General features: G+C 46.2%; 1 protein-coding gene and 1 long non-coding RNA gene across 12 annotated transcripts in view; one reads left to right on the forward strand and one right to left on the reverse strand.

Annotated features, from left to right (window-relative positions):
• The window catches only part of Dab1 (DAB adaptor protein 1), a 1,082,808-nt gene that overhangs the window by 24,565 nt on the left and 1,034,341 nt on the right, over positions 1-23,902 (reverse strand). For 8 of the 11 annotated variants that reach the window (XM_063236576.1, XM_063236569.1, XM_063236573.1 and 5 more), the window contains 4 exons: positions 9,909-9,959; positions 9,776-9,823; positions 5,065-5,127; positions 2,294-2,402 (listed from right to left, as the gene is read on the reverse strand). In XM_063236576.1, coding sequence (XP_063092646.1) covers positions 2,294-2,402; positions 5,065-5,127; positions 9,776-9,823; positions 9,909-9,959 — 271 coding nt within the window. The remainder of the gene's footprint in view (positions 1-2,293; positions 2,403-5,064; positions 5,128-9,775; positions 9,824-9,908; positions 9,960-23,902) is intronic. The other 3 variants (XM_063236579.1, XM_063236575.1, XM_063236577.1) reach the window with 1 other exon arrangement.
• LOC134473084 (uncharacterized) overlaps positions 3,017-23,902 on the forward strand; it is a 35,891-nt gene continuing 15,005 nt past the window's right edge. The window contains exons 1-2 of the long non-coding RNA XR_010043201.1: positions 3,017-3,692; positions 4,217-4,301. This is a non-coding gene — a long non-coding RNA (uncharacterized LOC134473084). The remainder of the gene's footprint in view (positions 3,693-4,216; positions 4,302-23,902) is intronic.

A 23,902-nucleotide genomic window follows, 5' to 3' on the forward strand; every position in this document is an offset into this window, starting at 1 on the left:
CTTGGAGGCTAAAGTTTATTTTAAAAATGCCTGCTCCTGGCCCAGTACCTGTAATCACAGCTACTTAAAAGGCTGGGGCAGAGTGCTTGAGGAGTTGAGCCTACCCTGACAACATCATGAGACTCCCTCCCATTCCTGCTCACTCTCATCTGCCTCCAAAAGGCTGAGCAGGATTCAACCAGCCTCTGAGAGCCAGAAAGTGCTCAGCAAAGGCTCATCCACTGTGTGGCACAGCCCTGCTCTCGGCCCCTTTCACTCCTCACTGGCTGAACAATCAGGAACAGGGAGATGGAGAGGCACCAGCTGCAGAGACTTTTAAGACCAGTTAAAGGTGGAAAGGGAGCAGGCAGATAATTTCACACCAATTGAAGCATATCACAAGCATTTCTTAAATATAGTACGGAAGCAAAAAATATACTAATTGAAGTTAATTTTTCAGACTTCTGTTCCAAAAATTGAAGTCAAGGATGTAATCAATTTTATAACAACTATAAGAGGTAGGTTGATCACAGTTTGCAATGTGGATGGTTGGTAGCAAGAATAAAGTCCATAATAGTCCAAGCCCCTAAAGTGGCATAGGTTGGGAAGAGGCAGAGTAGTGCTGGACTGCACAGCCAGGTCCTCAGGATGCCTCAAGTCAGCGTTAGTGCAGGAGGAGCATGAAGTCGCACCTAGCACCATCTTCACCCCGACGCCAAGTCCATATCTCCCAGTCTATTGCACCCCACACTCCTGATCACAAGCTCCTGGACCTGGACTCATGGGCACTATCTGCTGCCCTGAGTTTCCTTTTGTCCATATCACTTACCATTTGCTAACACTGCACAAGTTACTCACTGTTGTGGTGTTTCCTGTATCCCTGATAGGAGGTAAGTGCTCCATCTATCATGTTTACCAACATGACCCAAGTACAGGAGCTACTGTGTAGTAGGAACTCAGAGAATATGTGTGGAATGAACGTACCTGAAGTTGAGTGAGTTTGGGTCCTAGAGTTCCCACCATCTACCCCAGAATCTTTACAGATACATGATGGGGACAAAGCTTGGGTATTCTAAACACCAAGCTCAAGCAGAGCAGAGTGGTCCATTTCTAATGGAAAATGTTCTGACATTAAGTGACATACTATATTCTACCGCACTAATCCCAAGGAGATTTCACTGTTCCTTTGAGAACAGGAACATGAGTCACCCCAGCCACGTTAAGACTGCAGTAAGGAGCAAAAGGAGATTCTGTTGGGAAACTTAGCAATTAATAAATTTCTAGGCTACCTACAGATTCTAAACTGTAAGTCATGTCTAGTCACTACCAAGCACTGCCGCTTCTAGTTCATAATGATCTCTTGGCCCATGAAGAATAACTGTTTCAGAAGATGGCATGAATTTTTAATCTACTTCTAATAAAAGCAAGGTTTGTATTTGGTGACAAGAATTAGCTTCTAATACTATGTAATTAAAAGTAATTATTTATAGAAAAATGTGCAAGAGGATTTGTACTCTAAAATATTTAAACTCTTATCCTCCATTTACAAAAATAAAGTCAAGACAAAGACAAAGTCACTGTTCTGAAATATGTAATTAAAGGAAAAACACAAGCTCCTCCAGGATGGTGAAGAACAGAAGGAACCTACTTTTGGGCATTTTCCAAGTACAGTGGCCTGGCCACCATAATGCCAGTCACCATGGAAATCAGGTATGATCCTGGGGTCCCATTCATTTATAACTCATCTGCATTATTGCTTTTATAGATAATTTTACCTGTTGTGAAAGTAATACACATGTTTAAAAAAAAAATATTTGGGAAACCAAAGAAATGCTTTCTAAATCAGAGTTCCCTGCCATCCTGGACAAGAAACCAACCCTTTCTGAGCCAGCACTGAACAAATAGGATTCCTTCTACCTGTCAGGGTTTGAGAGATGTGAAGGGCACTGGCTTGTCCCCTCTCCTGCTCATAGCTTCTCTCCTCTGCTGAGGTCCACAGGAGGAAAAGGTCCTGTACTAGTTTGCATGGCTATGTGGATACCATGCTCCCCAACACTTTTCCCCTGAGTTCCCTGGAGCCTTGAATTTCCCAAGTGAAAGACATGCTAAATTTCAGTCAGTGCACAGGAAATCTTGGTATCTGATCTCTAAGTCCTCATCCACATGGCAGCTGCTCAGTGTCACTAAATATTTGCAGACGGGCATGCTGTTTCTGCAGGCATTTCAGGGCGGTTTCTCAGCTGCGTCAGTCATCTCTTTCTCTTCCTCACAGTGCATGGGGGACAAAGGAAGGACGGCTGGTGGAAGGGCTTACCTGAGGGTACAGCAGCAGTGCCAAAAGGTACAGAACCAAACACATCTGCACTCGCCGGAAGTGTCTGGGATGAAGATGGGAGAAAGGCATCACCTGGAGTTGCGGGAGTCTGCGAGACAGAGAGAGGTAGAGGACACGTGAGACTGGGCTCTGCAGTCATCACGCATGGGGAAGCAAGGCAAGGAAGAGGGAGGGCACGAGTCAGCCACAGTCCAGGCCACTTGTGTGGTGTTCAGGCCATGGCTGGTGACAGAGACTATCTGGGGAGAGGGAAAAGTGGTACCTCTACAGCTGCTATGAGAATTAACTGAGATCATGCAATTATTATATGACTTAGCATCATACAAAGTCCTATAGAGATCCAGAAGAGCCAAAGATGACCAGTGTCATCATAATGCTACTTGAGTCCCTACCTTGGGGGTGTCTGATGGCCATCAAGTTACTCCAGAGCACCTGTCTTTCACCTTTAGAGGTGATGATTTTCAATTTGAATTGATGCACACCCACTCAGGACCTATGGCGAGCACAGGTGAGGGCTTGTCACCCAGTAGGTGGATGATGAACAGCTGGTGAGTGTTATGAACTAATGCAGCTCAGCAGCAGGCCCTTGTGCCTCACAGAATCTTGCCTGAATCTCCACTTGCAAAAAGTAGTAAATATTTTGAAGGCCTTTAAATGACCACACCATACAGCTGCCTGCTGGGCACTGCTGAATTTCCATAAGCTCTGGCAGGAGCTGGGGACAAGGTGGCGGACAGACAGGAAAACGTAAAGACTCATATTTTGTGATGTCCATACTCTCTGACATTGGGCTTTTGCCGGCAAAGTGTAAGCCTGCTGGATGTCCTAATGTCTTTGTTGGTTTTAAAATTTTCCCCTGGAATACACTGGGGCAAGCAATTAATCCTGACACCATGGCAATTAGACAGGGCCATTTTTAGACCAGCAGCTTGTGGGACAAGCAGCATTGTTCTGAGGATTATTAAGTATCCATTTGGATGGCCTGGGTTCAGGGCCAGAAACACTGCCATGGGCCGCTGAGTTAAGCACTTTTAAACACAGTCAGCACTCTTCTCATCCCCCACATGACCTTGGCTGAGTCACATGACTCAGGCCTCCCTAGGCCTCAGGTTGCTCATCTGCAGAATGCCTGGGACAAGACTGCAAAGGCCCTTTCAGATCTTCCCAGCTCCGGAGTCCCCCAGGTCTGCAAGGATGCTCAGTCCTGGGATGGAGAAGATGAGAGTGGCGAGGGCTGTCCAGCTTCCCTGAGGACAGGAGCTGCAGCCTGCTCCTGCTCTGATGCTTTGGACATCAGGTGCAAGCAGCAGGGTAGCTGTGCCTGGCTTCCCTAGTAGCAGCTGTGGACAGCAGGGTCTCGTGCCATCTGTCCTCAGAGGTAAGGTTACGGCACTTTCTCTGTAAGGTGCATCTTGCCAATGAGCCATAACACTATCTCTGCATTTGCACAACTGCAGTGCCTGGATGAGCTGCCCCTCCCGGCAGCTTTCACTGGTGCAGCTGGGCTAAGAGTTCTTCAGCTACCTCTGGGGAGAGGCAGGGGACAGGGTGCTTTTGAATGTACTCAGTACTCGGATTCAATTTTGCTCGGGTTTTAATTCTGTTTTCTTTTTTACATTTTCAAATTAGGGATTCCTGCAATATTTGTTCTCATGTGAGCTTTCACTAAAGTATCCATGGCTGGGAATCCAAGCCTCTTGCAAAGTGTAGGGAGGCTTGGATCCTGGTATGCAAGGCTAACAGTCAGGCTGGTAGGGAGGGAGAAACAAGCATGGAGAGAGGCAGAAAAGAAGGTGGGGCGAAAGGGGATACTGGGCATGGGGAGAGGAGGCATCCACTCCTGTGCTGTGCAGGGTTTGGGGAAGTGCTGACCAAGCCCTCTTCATGTTGCCTCGCCTACAGGCTCAACCGGACCCCATGTTCCCTGTAGGCAGGAAATGGATCTCGTTCCTGTCTCGCTCCTCAGAGCCAGATGGAGCACATTCAGGTAATGTCCTGCCACTGCTGAGTGCGTGGTCTCCTTTACTTCTCAAAACAGAAGCTGTATCATAATCGCTGTTTTTTTTTGGACTGGTGATTGATCCCAGGTCTTTGTACTAAGTTAGATCCCCAGCCCTGGTCTCACTAAGCTGCTATGTTACCCATGCTGGGCTCAAGTTTGTGGTCCCTGTCTCAGGTACTCCTTTTAACCCCTTGATTACCAGCTGATATGAAAGACAGAATCAGACTTTTTTCATAAAAACTGTTAAATTGGGTGCACAGCTCCAAAGACATGAGTAGCTACATGGCTGTAATGACTAATGTTAAGCCATAATGTTTAAGTCATCAGTATGGTTATAATCTGTGTTTTGTAAGGGCATATGATATTTGATAATGTTTTCTAAGAGAGGTAATATGAACTCTGGTAAATACTGTTGCATTACTTTCATAATTTCTTCATTATAACTCAAAAGAAATAAAATTCATGAATTTATTATAGAAATATACTAAATGCAAATTTTCAGTTTTTAAATTTTTTCTGCATTTCAGTGCATACTAGTAGTGATACACACAACCACCACTACAATTCTTTGGGCTGAGAGTTAATAGCAGAAGAAAGAGAGGCTCAGGGTTGCTAATTTGCTTGCTCAGGTCGCAAGCTCAGAACCAGAGGTGAAATTCCTTAGCAGGTGTCTAAGACCCAAAGACCAGATTCTTGTTCTCACGCCGCGGAGAAAAGGTAGTGGGGTTGCAAGACTGTGTATACTTACGGGGGGAGAGGTTATATCAGGAGGGGTGGACATGTCCCCAAAAAGTTCTAATTGAGTCACAGCCTGAAAAGACAAAAAGATAACCATGTAACCAAGAAAGCAGAGGCTTCTAGGCACAGCTTTGAAGCAAACTGAGGAGGGTGAGCATCTCTTGTCTCCCAAGGTGACTGTAGGCCCAGTCAGTCACTACCAATCCTCTGTATCTCAAAGACAACAGCTCGGTGTGGCTGGACCCAATTCCTACTTCAGTGGGCACCGTATGCATTTAGGATTGTCAGTGTCACCCCAGCCACCTCTCACACAAGCCGCAGTAACACCACTTCCACTTGTTGGTTGTCAGCTACCAGCACTGTGTCTTTTCCCAAGGGGACAGGGGCAGGAAGAGAATGGAGCTGGCTTTTCTCTCCTATGCACGTCCAACAAATGAGATGCCTTCTGGTGGAAGGACAGCAAGAGATGTCTTTATGCCAGCTCTCAGCGAGTGTGCCCGGTAATATGAACTCTGGGAGAAAGAATTCATCACCCTCTTTTTTGCAGAGGAATAAAATGATTCTTATAGAAGTGACATCAAGGTCACTCAGGCCAGGATTGTAATTTTCTATATAGAGAACATATAGGCAAATAAGTGGACCTAAAATAGTTTAACTTTAGGATGAAAATGTAGTTGGAGGAAAAGGAAACATTTCATTTAAATCCAAGAAAGGCATCAAAACCAGCCAGTGTATACACTATCGATCACTGCCTGAACTCCATCCCCACAGACACTTTTCTTCATCTGTCTTCCCATCTGTCACAGAAGGACCTAGCAGGGCTGGCTCAGCAGCCAAGAGTCTCCTCAAGATAGATAGAATTAATCTGCAAACACTTCCGGCTTCAGAGGCCACGGGGAGAGTCTCCAGTCAGAACCTGCGGCCTGACTTAATAACGGAAAGTATACAATCACATGCTCTGTGCAGACTTTTTCACTGAGGACAGTTCACTCTCCACCCAGCTTCAGACTATGAGCACTTCTAACGAGGATACTGAAAACCGGTCCTTCATAGACGGCAATGGAACAGTGTGATGGCCTGTCCTACCCTGTGGGTCCCCTGAACTCAGATTCTGCTCCGACCAGCCTCTGGCTGCATCTTTATAATTCACTCAAAGAAAGGAAGTTCTTCCCTCTCTGAAAATGAGTGAGTCTACACTGTATGTCCACACTGCCCTTCCTATCTGTATAGCTCAGTGCCAGCGCACCCCACCTGGATGATCGGGATGGTGATATCTGTTCAGCACATTCGTGGATGAGTTAGAGGCTGAGCATCCCTAACCTGAGTATCTAAAATCTAAGAAGCTCTGAAATCCAAATGCTACAAGATGCTACAAGTGGACATTTCTACACCTCATCCATGTGAAGGGTCACAGTCAGAACACAGGTGCACTAAAGATGTATGAAATCATCTTTAGGCTATCAGTTTAAAATGCACATGAACATAAATGAATAAATGTGTTTAAAACAAACCCCCAGATACCTTATTATATGTATACCAATATTTACAAACATGGAGAAAAAAAAGCCCAAAATCTGAAACACTTGTCATCCCAGACATATCAGAAAAGGGATTGTCACTTCATTCCACTTGCCTTGAAGTTTGGTTATTCCTGGTTATAGAGGCACAAATGGCTCTTTTCCCTGAAAGCAAAGCATCTTAGCCTGGTAGGGCTCTTTCTACTCTTCTTTATGAGTTCCATTCTGCTAACTGTGCCTGGCACACAGGAAGGTTCCATAATGCAGCTCGCCTAACGGTAATACGGCAGGAAGGGTGGTAGAGGTCTCTGTGGGGCACTGTAGGGGCACCTGGTATGGGATCTCGTCAGCTCAGGTCAAATAAGGTTTGGTGAGTTTTCCAAACAAAACAGCCTAGATATGAATCCTGCAGGAGTGGCGCAGTTGGCCCAGTGACACGATGAGCAGGGGTCTTCAGGCAATGAGACTGTGTGAGCCGGGAACGCCATAGGAGGGGGTATGTGAGCAGCAGCAGAAGACAGGAGGCAGATGAGTGGACAGGGCCAGGCTGTGGTGGGACTGAGTGTGATTCACGTCCCCTCACCATCCCTTTCGGGACCCATTTCTACCTCTCGTGGTAACTGATCTGGCAGAGGATGGGAGCAAGGTGGCAGCATGCATGGAGTGGCCCCTTGTCTGCCTGGACTCAGCTGTCTCTGCGTCTTCTGTTACTGGGTGAAGTGATGCTGGTCCATCAGATGCTGTACCAAATTCCTAACAGGACCATTTTTAAGGAATTCAAATGAAGTGCCTGGGTGGCTCTGTGATCGGAATATGACATTTTTTACATTTTCAGTGTTAGGAAAATATTAAAATGAAGTTAATAATTAAGTCACACAATTTACATTTCAAATGTATTGAACTTGCTGCATACTTTTACTAACATCGTAAATACAATTTATTGGCTAATTTTCTCCTTAAGCACAACTTTTAAAATAACCTTCCTTCTTTGAGCTATTGGCTTTCCTCTTGCCTGACGATTTTCACTCAGGGATTAAACAGAAAAAAACACGAGGAGGCATAAAATACAGATTGTTACTTCATTCCACCAGATTTGCTATTTAAATAGAACCTTGAGTTAATTAAGTTTTATAGAAAAATGAAGATTCTTGGGCCATAAAATTAAAAATAATCCGAATAACCATGTTTGATTAACAATCTGTGATAGTATCTGCTTTCACAGCCCTTCTCCCCATATGAACCCCATTCCTTTTATTTGTAACTTAATAAACCATATTCTATCTGAAAATATTGTTCTAATTAATCACTTTTAAGGCCCCAAGAGAATTAAGAGTTTGCATTTGTAAAAACGTTTTCTAGCCTACAATACACCTTTGCACACGCCGTCATATGTCTGACCTCACTGCACACCCTCAGTCACCAGCATGGGGCCACTGTCACTCCGTTTTATAAAGGAGCCAACTGCAACTGGGCTAAGGACTTGCTGATGATAATCAGCTAAACACAGGATGCACCCAGCCCACAGAGTGGCTAACACCTTGTTTCTCTGTCTGTTTCTTCACCAGATCGTAGTTAGCCTTGCTAAAGCCCAGCTCTGCAGTCTCCTCCCCAGGAGCCAGGGGTGTGAAGAGGTCTGCTGCAACGCGCACCCACTGGAAGGTGTCTGGATGTTGCCAGAGCAAGGCCCTTCCCTCCCTGGTATTTCTGGTGAATTGTGTTCAGAAGAGATGCAGCTAGAGATGGCAGGTGTGTCCCTTCTTTGGGTTTCTGGGGTAAGCTGCCAAGGGTTTCTGGCCTAGAAGCTGCCAAGGTCAGTGCAGAAGAGAAGGAGCTGAGATGTCTGGGAAGCAGCCCCTGCATATCTCTGTTGGGCTGGCCTTGCACAGCTAAGCTTTCATAGGAACTAGTGACGACTCTCAGGAACATCTAAAGTGCCACATGACTTCGGTTGCAAGGTCCTTCTGAGAAGTAGGACACAACTACCAGAGTCCCTGAGGGAGATCCTGAGGATACAGACCCACTCTGTATGCTTTGGCGTCAGGAGTCTCATGGGACTGTAATGGCTGCAGAGGTATGGGAATGCCCACCATCCTTCAGCCTCTGTGCTAAGAGCAGGAAGGACTGTGCTAACAGTGGCAAACACATGTTCCTGTTCCTACTGTTGTGAGCTGGTTGCTTTCCAGAAGGACAGGCCGTAGAGCCCAGCCACGCAGTGTTGTGCAGGACAGCACAGTGGGCTAGGGGAGCAGCAGGCACCCCAGGTTCTTTCTCTACCTAGGACTCTCCCTGCTTCCCTCTCCTGTTACCATTCCCAACTCTCCTGCAGGAAACAATTAGAAGGCTTCTATTTTCTGGGCAGTGTTTCCCAACTGAAGTAGCCCACTCTACTGTCTGACGTCTGAAACAGCTTACCAGATTCTTCCAGACCAGTGGTTCTCAGCCTTGCCTAGGGAAATTAGGGAAGCTTGGTCCAACCCCAGAGAGCCTGTGAGAAACAGCCCTGGTCCCTGGGACTTTAGAAAGCTCTCCTGTGATTGCAAATTGCTGCCAAGCCTGACAATCTCTGTCGTACCAGCTTCCAGACATTCAGGAGTGATGCTATTCACTTCCTAATAGTCAGGAGTGACACTGTTCATTGGCCTGTATATCCACCAATCTGTCCAAATGCTAGCTACAGCAGGCACATCCATATGAGGGTATGTACTGGATAAAGAGCGATCATGCCTATTTTTGACTCTCAGTGGTATACATGCACACCTTTGTGTCTGTATTCCTACACTGTTCTGCTACACTACACTGCACTGCACTGTGCTAAGCGAGGCTGGATGAGGCTACCCTCCCCATCCCTATGCAACGCTGCTGCCTAAGGTCATACTGGGAGCTTCTCAGGAACAGGGGCTGAACTTTCCTCACTATTATCCCTCTAGCATTTGTCACAATGTCTGAGACATGTTAGGAGCCTCAAAAATACTTAATGAAAACACAGGGTATACATTCTCTCCTCCATACCCTGTCCTATGTGCATGTTTGCACACACGTGTGTACATATACTCTGACTTCGGCCTTCCTGTGACCATGACGACAACGGGCCCCACTGCAGCATGGAGGGCAGAGCACTGGCTGCTGAGCCAGTGTCTGGGGACAGTGCAGGGTACACAAGAAGGAACTGAAGAGCCCTCACTCCCCAAGAGCCCTGAGGCTTACCTTTGCAGCCTCAAGAATCTCATCCAGGTCCACGGGCAAGTTTCTGTTCTGTAACAACGCATGACTGATGAGCATGAGAGGGATGATGGCACTGGGAAGGAAAGAGTTAACAGACAGGGCCCTCTCTCCTTACCGGCATGGCCACTGCAAACCGCTCTTCAAAGTCCTCGAAGGGCTGGCTGTTCTGAAAGCGGAAGGGATGATGAATGAGGATGGAGTGAATGACACACAAATGACATGGATTTATGAGTTTAATGATGACGGTATCTATGGTTTACACTCCCATGCTCTCGGTAGGCGGGAGCTGGTGCCAATGGACTGTGAAAATCCTGGAATATGCTTCCAGCGCAAGCAGATGATAAAACATGGGCCTGATTAGGAAATACAGCAACAGTAAATTTGTACAGTGAAAATCTGTGTCCCTGCAATTACCGACTTTCCCCAGCCAGACTCAACAGTGGTTACAGATAAGAGCATGGGGTTTACACTTAAGGAAAAAAAAATTCACAAGCTTTAGCCAAACTGGACTCCTGGCAGCAGCTGGTTATCTGTCCTCTGTGCTTGCTGTCCTCGCTGCTCAAAGTGTGCTTCTGCTAGTCTCCGCTAACACAGCGATCGCCAGCTCCTCTTCCACAGAGCTCTCCTCCACGCCCTGGGCAGAGGTGCCCTCTGAGAACCGTCCTACTCTATGGTGTGGCATTTATATCTAAATCCCCGGCAGCTCCAGGAGCACTACGTAACAGTGCTCAAAGATGTGCAAACAAATTTGGCAACTGCCCAAATCCAACTGTTCTCTTAACTTTTAAAGATATTGTGCATATTATACATTGTTGATAATATACACTATTTAATATGCACACATTTTAATGAACATGTTTTGGTCTATATGTACAAGGTAGTTATGCTTTGGATGATTTCCAAGTGGCATAATGTTAATATAAATCAGTGACTACTGGCCTTAGAATGCAGTTTTATGCACCAATAGAAAGGAGCGCTTCAGGTTGGTAGTGGAAGACTAGGAAAACTACCACCTATAGTCCCCAATACTCCCATGCGCCAGAAACCATCTTCACTCATCTGCGGAAAACGTGTCCATGACTTCCTTCTGTCCCAGGCACAGGACTTACAGCAAAGGAGGAGATCCAGTGTGCCCACAAGCACAGTCACAGGGCCTAGGCAAGTCCCCCACAAACCTGGCCATCAGTCACCTGGTCTATCAGGCTGTGGGTCACCACAACTCAGTCATGGCTACCATGAGATAAAAAGTTACCAGTCAAATAACCCCATAACAGCTATTATTATTATTATTAGGCCAGAGACAGGGAGCGGTGGTGAGATAGTGTCTAAGCAATCCTATAACCTACCACGTGGCCTAAAGGTTAAGGTTATGTTGCTACATCTTTTATAAATTCGCACACTCCTAGGGATTTATGGCAGGGCTCCTACCAACTAGCTCTGGGTCATAACTTTTAATAAAAACATTTTTTAGTGTCCAAAATCTCATTACATCTGTCCAATATAAAAAAGCAAATGGCTTCAGAACATGATGGATGAATTAAATAAATTTGAAAAACAGCCTGTGGTGGAGCCTCATAAAAGCCTTGCCATGTCCCACATAATGAAAATGTGGGCGGGTCACCAGTGTTGGCTGGTGACAGAAGAGGCGGCCTTTGATGAGGTGCAAAACTGCCACACAGTGGGGGGAGTTTTCTCTTTGGAGTCATAGAGAGGTGGACCAAGGCCTGGTTGTACCACCTCCTGAGTGTGTGGCCCTGGACAGGTCAATTAGCCTCAGGCTTCTCATAAAGTGGGGCTGGCAATGGGGACATCCTCGGCATCACTGAAAGGATCAACTGTGGTACGTGTGCCATCTTACTGGCTATTGGGCACATAGCAGATACACCACCAATAGCAGCCATTATTTTCCAGCTTTTAATCTTACCTTGGGTTTAACAATGTGAATGTTTTCTTCAAGTCATTTTTTAATACTGGCAAGACAGTATTACTTGTGTCATGGTTTATGCCTGTGGCCCTCAGGCTTCATGAGTTTGCATTGTGCATTTGTGATGGTTCATTGTCTAGTGTTTGGATTGATGGTGTCAGTGCTACACCCACCCAGGGGTGGAGCCAGGATGTGATGTAATGGCAGGAAGAAGGTATGTTTTGCTCTTTTGCTGGTTTCTGCCTTGCTGTTTGCAGCCGCCATGAGTTGTGGCTCTGCTATGCCACCCTGCCTTGGAGCCAACTGAGTATGGACTGAAACCTCCAAAAACTAAGAAATAAACCTTTCCTTTCCCAATTTTGGGCTTCAGGTATTTTGTCTCAGCAACGAGTAAAAAGTAACTAAGACAACTTGGTACTTGAATTAAAAAGAGAAAGAAGAAACAAAAATCCTGCTGGATGTGCCTTGTTAGAAAACTTGCGCTCAAAAATCATGAGCCAGACCCTGTGGAATGTGATGTCCAACACTTCCCGACTTCCTGAACCTCTTAACCCATTCCTGACCCCATATCTTCCCTCTCGCCTTGCTCCTAACCACCATCTAGCTTGATCATATTCCTGCCACCTCTGTCTTTGGTACCTACTTCTTACTTTACCCTCCGCTCTGGCTGGGTCACTGCCTGGGGGCTACTTTCCCCTGTCTGAGGGAAACTTTGTGGATATTCAGTACCTTTTACCCAGTCATTGGGAGATGCTTCCAGTGGATACATCTTCTCCCAGCTGAGACCTTTGGGTGGTATCTGGAAGGAGTTCTCCGATCTCCCCACACTTACAACTCTCGCTTTATCCTTATTTACTGCTACAGTTTCATTTTGTTTGCAAGTCAGTTTCTCTTCTGATAGACATATTTTTCCATACTTACTATGGTAGCATGCATGTAGCTTTGCAATCTGTTTTTAAAAATTCAACATGATGTCAAATGTACTTACAACTTTAGCTTCCAGAAAGGAATTTAAAGAGATATATTCTCCTGGTTGTTTCAGACAGTTTTATCTAGTCTTCATGAAGACAACACGTTCCCACAGGGAATTTTCCTTCCTATAATCTCTTCTTGGAACCACAGGGGCTGTACCATCCCATATCTGAGTAAGATAACTGTGAGATCAGACTGATGCTCCTCTGATGGTAAAAATGACAGCGCATGGGATGGACTTGGGATGTAAATATCAAAAAGGAAAAAACATGTTAAAAGCAAGGAGCCCTTATTCATGACTACCAAATCAGAACTTAGCTGCTGAGGCCAGGAGACAGAGGAAGTTAGGCAGATAGGGCACAGGTCCTGAAGAGTTAGCAAAATAAACTACACACCAGGGGTTAAGGGAGATAACATACCACAGGGCTCAAATAACTTAAGCAAACTGTCACGGCCCAGTGGAATGCAAGAGACAAAGAACAGGTCCCTCTGCCAATGAGAGCTGCCCCCTGCAGGGAGTGCAATGCGAAGGGGCTGTGTGCTTTCTGAACATCCAAGATCTACCTGCAACCAGAAGCATCACTGCACTCTCACATTCACTGGCACCCCAAACAGTAAAACGTCAGTGGACTTACATCTTCACCTTCCCGAATGCCTCCTTCCTATAACCTCTTCTTGGAACCACTGGGACTATACCCTCCTATAACTGAGAAAGACAACTGTGAGATCAGACCCATGTGTGATCAAGGAGCTTTTTCTCTTACTATACATTTGGTCATTCCCCACTGCTTGCCACTTGCTGTTTTGTCTGCTTCAAACTTCGTTCCTCCCAAAACAAGGCACTAGATCACAGCACAGGAAGCAGCTGGTTATCCCACAGTGCTCGTTTGAGGCGGTACAATCCATTCTCTGGGGCGGTGTCTACAGGACCCTTGCTGTTGAGCTCCACCATCTGGGACTTGGGTTCCACTGGGCTAGGTGGGTCCCTGGCTTCAGTAGTTTTTGTAAGGCTCTCCAGATGATTCTAATGAGCAGCCAGACTTGTGAATCACTCTGCTAGGGAATGGATTCTCTGTAGAAATAATCAGTACGAGTCCTACTGGGAAAACTGAAGGCATCTTGATTGATTAGGTAATTGATTAATTAATTTCTTCAGCAAACACTCACTGGGGTGCTTTCCACGTGCTGTGCCTGGCTAGACAATGGAGATATGAAAATGAGTAACACCCCATGCTAGCTCTCATAAGCTCAGAGCAGGGCCAGGATGTGGGATCATTCACCTCACGCTGGACAGGAGTGGGTGTGGGAGTACATGATGCTTTTGGAACCCAGACCAAGGCTGCAAAAGAATGAATTCAATTATCCCTTTAGAAAGCTTGGGAGAATGGATTAACTTGAGTGATTTGTAGCTGCACCAGGGTGGGAACGATTAAGGGCACCTCGGGATTCTAGACATCAGAATGCATGTTACCTTTCCCCAGAGGATGATTTAGCAGAAAGGCACATGCTAATGAAGACTAATTCCTTCTGGAGTATCTAGCAGTTTCTGCTTTCCCTCACCTCTAGCCAAGAGTAAACAGCCACTTTCTGATCTCTAGGCAGAGAGATGGGAAAAACTGTTCCGTACCTGAAGAACTACAGGAGGACAGTGGAGCTAGTGTAACATTGGTTTTAGTGATTTTGTGAAAGGTTTCTCTGTAGAGCAGTGCTGTCTCCAAAGAACTTTCTGTGATGACGACATACGCTATGTCTGTCCTCTCCAATATGGTAGGGACCACAGGTGGCTGCTGTGAGCTTCAGACAAGGGATAGTGGGACTGATGAGCTGAATTTTAAAATTTATTTATTTTAATTTCCAGCTAAGTTGCTACATGTGGCTATTATACTACACTCTAGATAAAACATATTAAAAAGTAAAAGAAATCAAACAAACTTCTAGTGAGTGGGTGTTTCCTAAATACTAGACATATTCCTTTCTTATATATTCTTTTCTACTCTTTTAAAGAATAGCCTACATTTGCAATGACTGGAAAATTTCTTCAGAGGAGTTAAATTCTTTGCTATGTCTAGACAGTCCCTCAAACTCAAATTCAGTTTGCAAAAACAGCAACCACCTTCTGGTTAGAAGGTTTTTTGTACTGCCTGGGCTCAGCCAGAGCCAGAAATTTGTGAAGCTTTTCAAAGCAAGTTAAGATTCATGTTTCAAGTGGAAATTTATGAAGCTTCATCATCACTCAAACAAAATGGAAGCCCATTTAATGCTCAGTGGTGCTGGTCATCTTGAGATGTGGGACTCAGTGTCCTCACTGGGCTCGGAGTTGTGTTTAACGAGGAGCTGGTTCTGTCCTGGGGACTTGTCTCGGGAGTAATTGAAAAGGTGTCTCTAACTATCTACAGCTGGGCCTCATTTTGGCAGCCAGTATTTTAGGACAGTCCCAGAGATTGTCTAGCGGGTTGGAAGGAAAGGCTTAAAGCTTATAATGAAGATTATATCTTCCACCAAAGTGCGCACAGGTGAACTTCTGTGAACAATGAAATACTTAAATGTCACATGGCTAAAAATTAAACTTGTCCTTAAAATGGCCACTGTTACTAAGCTGGGGGAGCAGGATGGGCGTCCTCAGTGAAAGGATCTGCTGGAGTCTTACTGTGGCACCGTGAGCTGACAGGCACGTTGGACACCTGGAGCACAAAGCCAATCAGAACAGCTGGCGTGAATGAGGAGGGTGCCAGGCCTGCAGGAGCCAACTCCACATTCTTGACCACTCCCACTTTCACTTCTTGTGAAGGAAACTAAATTACTTGCTTTTGACAATGACGATATCTAAAGTGGGGCAGCAATGGTGGCCTACAGTGTATATGCCTCAGTGGTTATTTGTATCACTGAAAGCTCTAAAAGGTTTCCCATGGCTGTTTCAGGAGATGGAGAAAGGAAGAAGAAAGAGGGGGTGGGGGAGAGGGTGCTGCGTGGCATGGTAGCTTTCAGCCCAGAGTGCAGCTTCAGCACTGGCACTGTGTTGTTAAGCCCCAGTTTCCCCTTTTGCAAAAATAGGGACCATGATGCTTTCAATGGGTGTCAGAGTCCCCTTTCCAAAATTATAGAAGAGGAAGGAAGGAGAGAGGGAGTAAGGAGGAAAGAAGGGAAGGAGGATAGCTGTGGAACTGCTTGGCAGGTGTTACAATTGGAACAGTTTCTGTCCCCTCGAGGATGCACTGCGATTCAAAGTTTGGACCCCAGCATGGCAATGTGGGGAGGTGGTGAAACCTTTCACACTGGAGCCCAGGGGGCAGGTTCTTAGACCAGAGCCCCTTTGGTTGTTCTTGTGCAAACCCTTGACTTCTCAAGAAAGGATTATTATAATATAAATGAGCTTGCCCCTGAGCATTCGCTCTGCTTCTTTTGAAAATATGACCACTCATTCTGTATTACAGCTTATACCTAGACATCCTCCAAAGCCTCATGCACTTTAGGTGGTGCTTTGGGGAAGTGACTAGATTATGGGTGCGATAACTGGATTAGACCCCTGACTGCTTTAGCACAGTTCTGGGTGTGGACAATGGGAAGGACCACCCTGGGTATATGAGTATCAACCAGTAGGCTTGTAGCCTGAGTGGAATAAAAGGGAAAGGGAACCTCACTGTTTCCTCCCCGTTATGCCATATACTGTTTCTCTTCTGCAGTGCACCTTTGCCCTGCCTCTCTGTCTCAGAGGCAGCTGATTATCGACTGAACTTTTACAAACTGCAAGCTAAAATAAACCTTTCCTACTTTAACTTGTGGCTGTTGGGTACTGTATTCCAGTTACAAGAAAGCAACTAAGACACTCTGATACGTACTTTCACCACGTCATCTGCCATACACCATGAGGACCTCACCTGAACTGACCCTATGTAGGTGCCATATTCTTGAACCTCCAAAACCATTAGCTAAATAAACCTCTTTATGAAGTTACTGACTCAGATATTTTGTTGTAGTAACACAAGGCTGACTAAAATGGTAAGTGAGGTTAAGCAGATACCAGGTCATGGCAAAAGCTTGGGAAATACTGGTCCTCAAGGACGGACAAGATTACCTGGAGAAGCAGCTGAAGGTTTAACACAGTCTTTCTATGTGGACATTGGGTGTGGACCTGACCTGTTTTTAACACTGGCAAGGCTGGGCTGCTCTGAGAGTCTGGCCAATGATTCTATCTATTTCCTTTTTTCTTCCTCTCTCTTTTTTTGCATCCCTTATCCCTACCTCAGACAGACAGACACCCAGGTTTCCTAAAACACACCTGATGAGTTGGTGGCACAATTTGCAGGCAGACAACGATTGTGTAATAACATACCAAATCTAAGTAAGTATAACCTTAGTGACAAAGAAAAGACAATGCAGACTGTGATGCCTGGGAAATGATGGGGCCAGGGTCTAAGTGATGGTATTGGTGACAGTGACTTCTGTCATATAACTGTGATAATCAGCCATTCATTCACCGTTTATTAAGCATCTGTGAACACAGTCTGCACTTCTACCACATGAGGAAGAAAGCAAACAGGATACTGCCATACATCTGATGTTCTAAATGGGCAAATTCATACAGATCCTTTCCTATTTAGTGCCAAGTTAAGATGGAACGGCATGACTTGTGCCAGCAGTACTACTGTCTGACTATCGTTTTTAGCATTATTAACCAGATTGGACCCAGCTCAACCCCATTGAGTCAGGGAAAGTGGACACTACAGACATTCTGAGAGCAGCAGCATATTGGGAAGCTGAGGCAGGACAATCATCGCGAGTTTGAGAACAGCCTGGGCTACAAACTGAGCTCAAGGCCAGCGTGAACTGCATAGTAAGATCCTGTATCAAAAAGGGTACAGGGTCAGAGATGACAATGCACCTACATCTTGGGTAATACCAACAAAACTCTATAAAACACATCACAGCCACAGGGCCACCCAGGAGTGCAGGGAGAGCCTGTATACTCAGCCTCTGCTTACACACCCCAGGGGGTCATGTTCTGGCCTCAACCTGACTCATCCTGAAGACCTCACCATTCACAAGGTGGGTTTTAGGGTTCTGTGCCCTATTCCTTGCCTTTTGCTCCCGCTTCAGGCAGAAAGGGCAGCTACCAGACAGCTTGGCTTCTTTAATGGCTTTCAACACCTTGCCTAGATTGGCAGAGGTGTAAGTATGCACAAAAAACTATAAATAAAGGGGGATGTGGTTTCCAAAAGTTTATCATTGTTTTTCATCATCCTGTCCTCTCTCCCTTCTCCTTTTAAAAGTCTATTATGCTTGTTTCATGTTAGCCAAAACTCAAGGATTTTTGAAAAACTCCTAACAAGACTTGGCATTCGTTTGGTGCTTTGTGAGGGGGTGACTGAGGATCGCGGTGATGGGAAATCGGCCCGTCATCAGGCTGACAAGAGCTCCCACATTTAAGCAGGAGGGCAGGGGCTGCTCCAGAGCCATTGGTCTCCTCCCAGGCGGGTGCCTCTTCCAGGAGGCTACTGCACAGGCCAGATGGCCTCTACTAGGAGCTAGAAATGCAGGACAGAGCTGAAGTCAAGTGGTAGGAACAGAGGCTCAGACAAAATGCAGAGCAAATCAGAGGCAGCCACAAATGGAGAGATGTCACAGCAGAGGAAAAAATAGTCAGGAGGGCTCTGCCTGCTGCTCTGCCAGCCGCTCTGTGCAAAATGTTTCTCCTTCTCTTCTCCAGAGGAATGCAGATTTTACCAACTTAGGAATTCAGTTCATCATTTGCTGCTCCCTTCTTGGGCTTGTACTCAAGGCATGGATTCAGCAACTAATGAACTCTTCCAGAGTGCACACCAAGAGCAAGGCATGGTGCCACCGCTGAGCCACTGGGGAGCCATGCCTTCCCAAACTGGACAGCCCCATTAGGAAACCAGAGGACACCAGCTAGAGTCGGACACAAGGAGCATCACGTGGGGCGGGGGGCACACTGCACTCCTTGCAGAGCAGGTAAGGTTTTCCTGGCTTCAATGTCATCTGGAGAACAGAAGCTAGCTCCACCACAAAGTGCCAGAGAGAGAATTCTGCTGGTGTGAACATTTGATGAGTTCACACACCTTTGTGCTTTCTTTGTTGGCATTAGGGCCAGCCCAGTCTAACCAGGCTGTGTTGAGTATCAACCAGAAGATGCAAGGCAGAGCCTAGCATGGGGTTAACACATGGCCAGCCCTCCACAGGGGTCTGCTTACCTGGCTATGCAGCACACTGCCAGGCCAGCAAGGTACACATTGGGACTAGGGATGACTTACAGTGTATATCTGATGGCATTTTGAGCTGTTTCATGAACTGCAGAAGAGTGGAAGAGACTAGAAATCCCCAACCTAACTCAACCTTATATACTTTATTTTCAAGTGAAGATACTTTCTCGGCATCTGAAGAATATGAGAGCAGGTTTGTGTGGACATGCTGGGTTCCCATGCCTCATCTTGCTCATTCCCACCTCATCATAGCTGCTCTCACAGCTGCAGACTAAGAGCAGACACTAAGCCAAGGCCCACCGGAAGCCAATGAGCCCAGCCTCCTTTTCACAACTCGAGAACTAAGGCCCCCAGGAAACTTCAGCCTGCTTACATGTAAAACAGTGAGGGTGAGTATATTTTATAGAGCTCCCAGACCCACCCGAGACAGTCATAGTCTGGATTTGGAAGGCAGCCAAAAGGCATGAAGAGAGGCAAGGGGCTTATCCCCTCACAATCAGACTTTGTTTCCCTCTCTCCCTAGCTGCTAATCTTTTAAGATGGAGAAAATTATCTTTGTCATGTTAAACTACACAAGCTTAGCTGAGGATCAGAATTTAGCGGGCAAGTTTTGCAAATCTCTCTTAAAAGGGAAAGGTAGGTTGAGAAGGCTGGGGCCAGGAAGTTGTGCTTTGGAAAGTGTCCCTGACGACTGTGATGTGATGTAGTCTTTGACATCACTGGACTAGGAAGAGCATGTGAGGCATTCACTGCACCCTGGGCACTAGGAAGTACCAGAAAATGCTGGCTACTCCCCCTCCCCCCAAATAGTTCATTTCCTTTGGGTTGGGATTGTCACCAGTAAGTATTTTCTTAACCCTTGTAATCATTCATTTAGTTCTTGCTTTAAAAAAAAGAAAACACACACTCACACCCACATCCACACAACTAGAGTTTGTCCATTACTTTTCTATAATTATTAACAATGGCAGTTAGGGGGAAAGCAAGCCTCAACATGATGACTTACCCAAAAAGACTGAGTTACCGTATCAAGAGAGAAGGGGTACCAGCACAGATATTTACGGGAAACTGCTATTATGATGCTGGAGTTAAGGTCCCGTGGATGTTAATGATCTACAGTAGGATGATAATGACAGATTCACAGTAGTGGCTGCCAGGAGTTAACGGATACCCCAACCCCATTTTCTTACCCTGCCACAGTACAGCAAGAGATCCCACTGCTACCTGCTGAGGAGGTAGCACCTGTGTCCTGAAGATCTCCCTGCCCATTTTGGGCACAGGCAGCACTACCTGATTTCTGCCTGATCCCCATGGGCTACAGTCTTGATGGCAACTTGGTTCCATAGGAAAAGCATCTGCCAGTGGTGGGCAGGGTGACTTTTGATGACAACGGCTCCTGTTTCTGCCTGCCATTATGCTCACTGACAGCATCCATTCCACTTTCCAAAGGGTACTAATTTGGAAGATAAACTAAGTCACTCTACTTTCAGAGTCAAAGAGAGGTAGACTGGATTCTCAGTATTCTTCTTCTAACTGTGCTAAGTTACTTAATGTCTCTGATCTTAAATATCCTTTACAGAGTTCATCAGGAGACATATTCTGATGGGTAGGTCTTGAGGTTTCCAGTTCCAGCCAGAGCTTCTCTTTCGTTTGTTTATGCAGTAGCCTACCAGATATGTGGATCTGGAATAAGGGTCTTTGGGTTTCCTAAGAGATCTTGTGTTTCAGCAGAGGCATGGAGAGCTCACTGTTTTATCCAGATGCCTTTTTTTTCCAACACAGAACTGAACAAACATGGCACCAGGCAACTGTGTGTGCTACCATTTGTCCCCTTCCATGCTTGCCAGACACTGTTTGTGGAAAACAAGTTCCAGGAATGATGTAACAGTGACCTGTTTATAGCTCTGCTCGGCTCTCTTATTACCATGCAGTCCACTTTCTGAACACTGGAAAGTGAGCTAGATGTCATCATCGTGATGATGTGACGAAACTGAAATGCAAGTCACAGGCTGAGGATAGAGGAGGATGAAGAGCATTGTTGCTGTCTTCAGCTGGAACCTGAAGTCAGCCAGTGGAAAGGCTGATGTGCTCTTTGAGGTCAGTGACACAAGCTGTGTGTGTGTAAGTGGCACAGCCCATGGTAGAGAGGAGGCACGTGGTCCCTGCTGCCCGGTTTCCTGACACCTCACGTGCAACCTTAGAGGTAGCTGGTGCTCCACGTATGTCTAACCTCATCCTTGCCCCACCTCCACTCCCCAGAGGTTCGTCTCTATCTATCTGTAACCCACTCAAACTCATTCTGCTCTTCTGTCTGTATCGCCTTGCTTCTCATTAGGCCCCACAGTGGTCCTCTTCAACCCTCTGCCCTACAACCCAGTCTTGCCCATCTCCTCCTCTGCACTGTATCACAAGAGCTGGTCCCTGGATGCAACACTGCTGGGTTCCCTGGCCAACCACTTCTCCTTAGGCTTGACTGGTGGGAGGCCATGGCTGGAGACTGGGTGCTGGGAAGGAGGGAGAAGCAGGCCTTTCTTCCCAGCTCCCTACAGGCTGTATTTCCAGGAGCAGCTGAGTCTCTGCCAGGCTTAGTGTGCACCAGACACCTGTCCTTGCCGCTGTCCTCACTCAGGCTGAGAACTGCTTCTCTGGTTCAGTGTCTGCCCGGAAGCCCCAGCTTAGGGCTTTACTAACACCACCTTCTTCCTTTGTCCTTCAAGCCACTTCTTTTTGGGTTGCCCTGGTGTCCCCATTTAGTTTTTCTGCTCTTCTAATGCCTTTGTAACTAGTTCCCCCCATTCAATTCCCTCCACTAAATGACCGAGAGTACATCGTGTTTTCCTTACTCTGTGGGACACTTAGATAATTCCATTAGCTTTTTAATGCTCTTCCCACCTGCTAAGCCACCTGCCACAGGCCATCAGAGTGATGCTGCGAGGCCCACTCTAAAGTGACACTGTACCACCTGCAAGCATCAGAACCTACTGCCAGACGCTGTTTCTCAGCACATTCCAGGTCCTCTGTCCAGGGCCCACTTCTTTCCTGTCCTCATCTGCTCCCAGGAAGGGTTCCTATGCACTGTTCCCTTCAGCTTGCGAGGATGTGGGGATTTTTTACAGCTGACTGCTTTTAAGCATTCAGTTCCCTCTTCCTGAACATTGCTCCTGCCTTTCCCCCAGGAGCAAACTCCTGTCACGGTTTAAGAGCTGCATCTGCTGGGTAAAGAGCTCACTGAACGAAGCTTGCCACCCTTTATAATGCTCCCATGGCATTCTGCTCAGTCTTCTTCGCCTTGATGACAGCCACCACAGTTACCTGATGCTTGTGCAACTTACAACCATTAATATCCCTCAGCCACCCATTTTACCTGTCTTTATTTCCTGGGAAGTAGAGCTCCATCTGACAGGGAGGAGGGTCTTAGTTTGCCCATTCACATTTGCCCAGTGGATGAATGAATGAACTCAAAAGAAGGGCTTTCTGGCTACTAGACCTTTGGGTTCACAGTAGTGAAGGTCTGTCATCACAGACGGCGTGCTGAATGAGGCTGACAGTCCGGAGCTCAGCCACACCCACCGCAAACGTTCTTGAGACAATCTTGTCTATGGGGTGAGGCTAACCCAATATTTGCTTTTTAATGTTGCCAATATTTCTAAGACTGTAGGAATTCAAGATTCTGCCTCAGGAGACAAGGAAGTCCACCTAAGAAATGTCAAGAGGAGCAAACTTCTGCTTCATCTGTGGGAGTACATAAATTTGATTCTCTTCCCTCGCTAGGACGCAGCCACTTCTTTTGTGACATCTATGCTAAGTGCATTGCAATAATTATAATTTCTCTACAATGTGGTGCTTAATGAGGAAGTGAAACTGACAAATGTTCAGACTAGATTTAATCCAATTATGCAACATCTTGATCCAGACTTCAGACTAAAGGAAAAACCAACTGCTGAATTGTGAATGAAAATCTATTTGCCATAAAAGATGGAGGCTGCAGCGGGAAGCAGGGAATAGTTGTCAAGAGAATTCTTGCAATTCTTCAAATTAATGGATTGATTCTTCATTTGTGGCACAGAAGCTGAATTAAGTCTTGGGCAAGGAAAATCAGCCAAATGCTAGCAGTTGGAGCACAAGTACCTCCCAGAAAGGGAGGGGGTGCACAGGGGATGTGGAAGATGGGAGGCTGGCAACACGACGAGAATCCCGAGCTTCCGAGGGGGGCAGCTTTTGGTGAGACTTGTTCTTTAGGGTCCATGAAAGCCTTGAGGCTCAGGAGGAGGAAGCTGTGTGCCCGGCAGAGTTGTGGCTATAGACAAATCTGAAGCCAGCCAGACCTCAGCATGAAGACCCAGTGGCCTAGTGATAAAGAGCAGCTTGAAAGTTCTCTGTCATTAGTACCACACGGTCCCAGAGGCCCTGAGAGGCATCAGGCATAGACAGGTGACCAGAACCCCTGGACCCGCACTCTTCCTTCCCCAAAATGCCTTTGTGCTTCCCATCAACCCTTGCTTCCCCCAAGGCTCAATATAAGCTAAGCGACTGTACTTATAATCCTACAGGTTGGTTGTAAGATGACCTGTAGCGCAGCCATATTATGACTGTGCTGTCTAAATTACCCTTTCAGGTATCCCAGGTGGGTGACCACCAAGGCCCCCCTCTGGAAATCAAGTTATTTTTCTCCTTATTTCCAATGGAAGTTTTCTAACTTTCTCCTTTTTATCCCAATTTCATTCTTCAATGTCATAGATGTTGTGAGACCAGAAACTTGGCACATCCAACACCTAAAAGGTTAGGAGTCACATTTTTCTGTATCACTAGGGCTCTGATGAGAGAAGAGAGAAGCTGAACCCAGAGCCCAGGATGTCCATGGTACACTGCCAGGGCTCAATAAAGGCTGGTCACTTTTACACAGCTATGTTGGCCTTAACTTTTTGTCCATAAAGTTAGTGAGTGGCCCCAGGAGACAAAAATGAACTAAATCAGGGGATTAGTTTCAGGATTTCT

This window comes from Cavia porcellus, unplaced genomic scaffold (genome assembly GCF_034190915.1).
Source record: "Cavia porcellus strain 051 isolate PalLab524CR breed Dunkin Hartley unplaced genomic scaffold, mCavPor4.1 scaffold_25, whole genome shotgun sequence".
Lineage (NCBI taxonomy): Eukaryota > Metazoa > Chordata > Mammalia > Rodentia > Caviidae > Cavia > Cavia porcellus.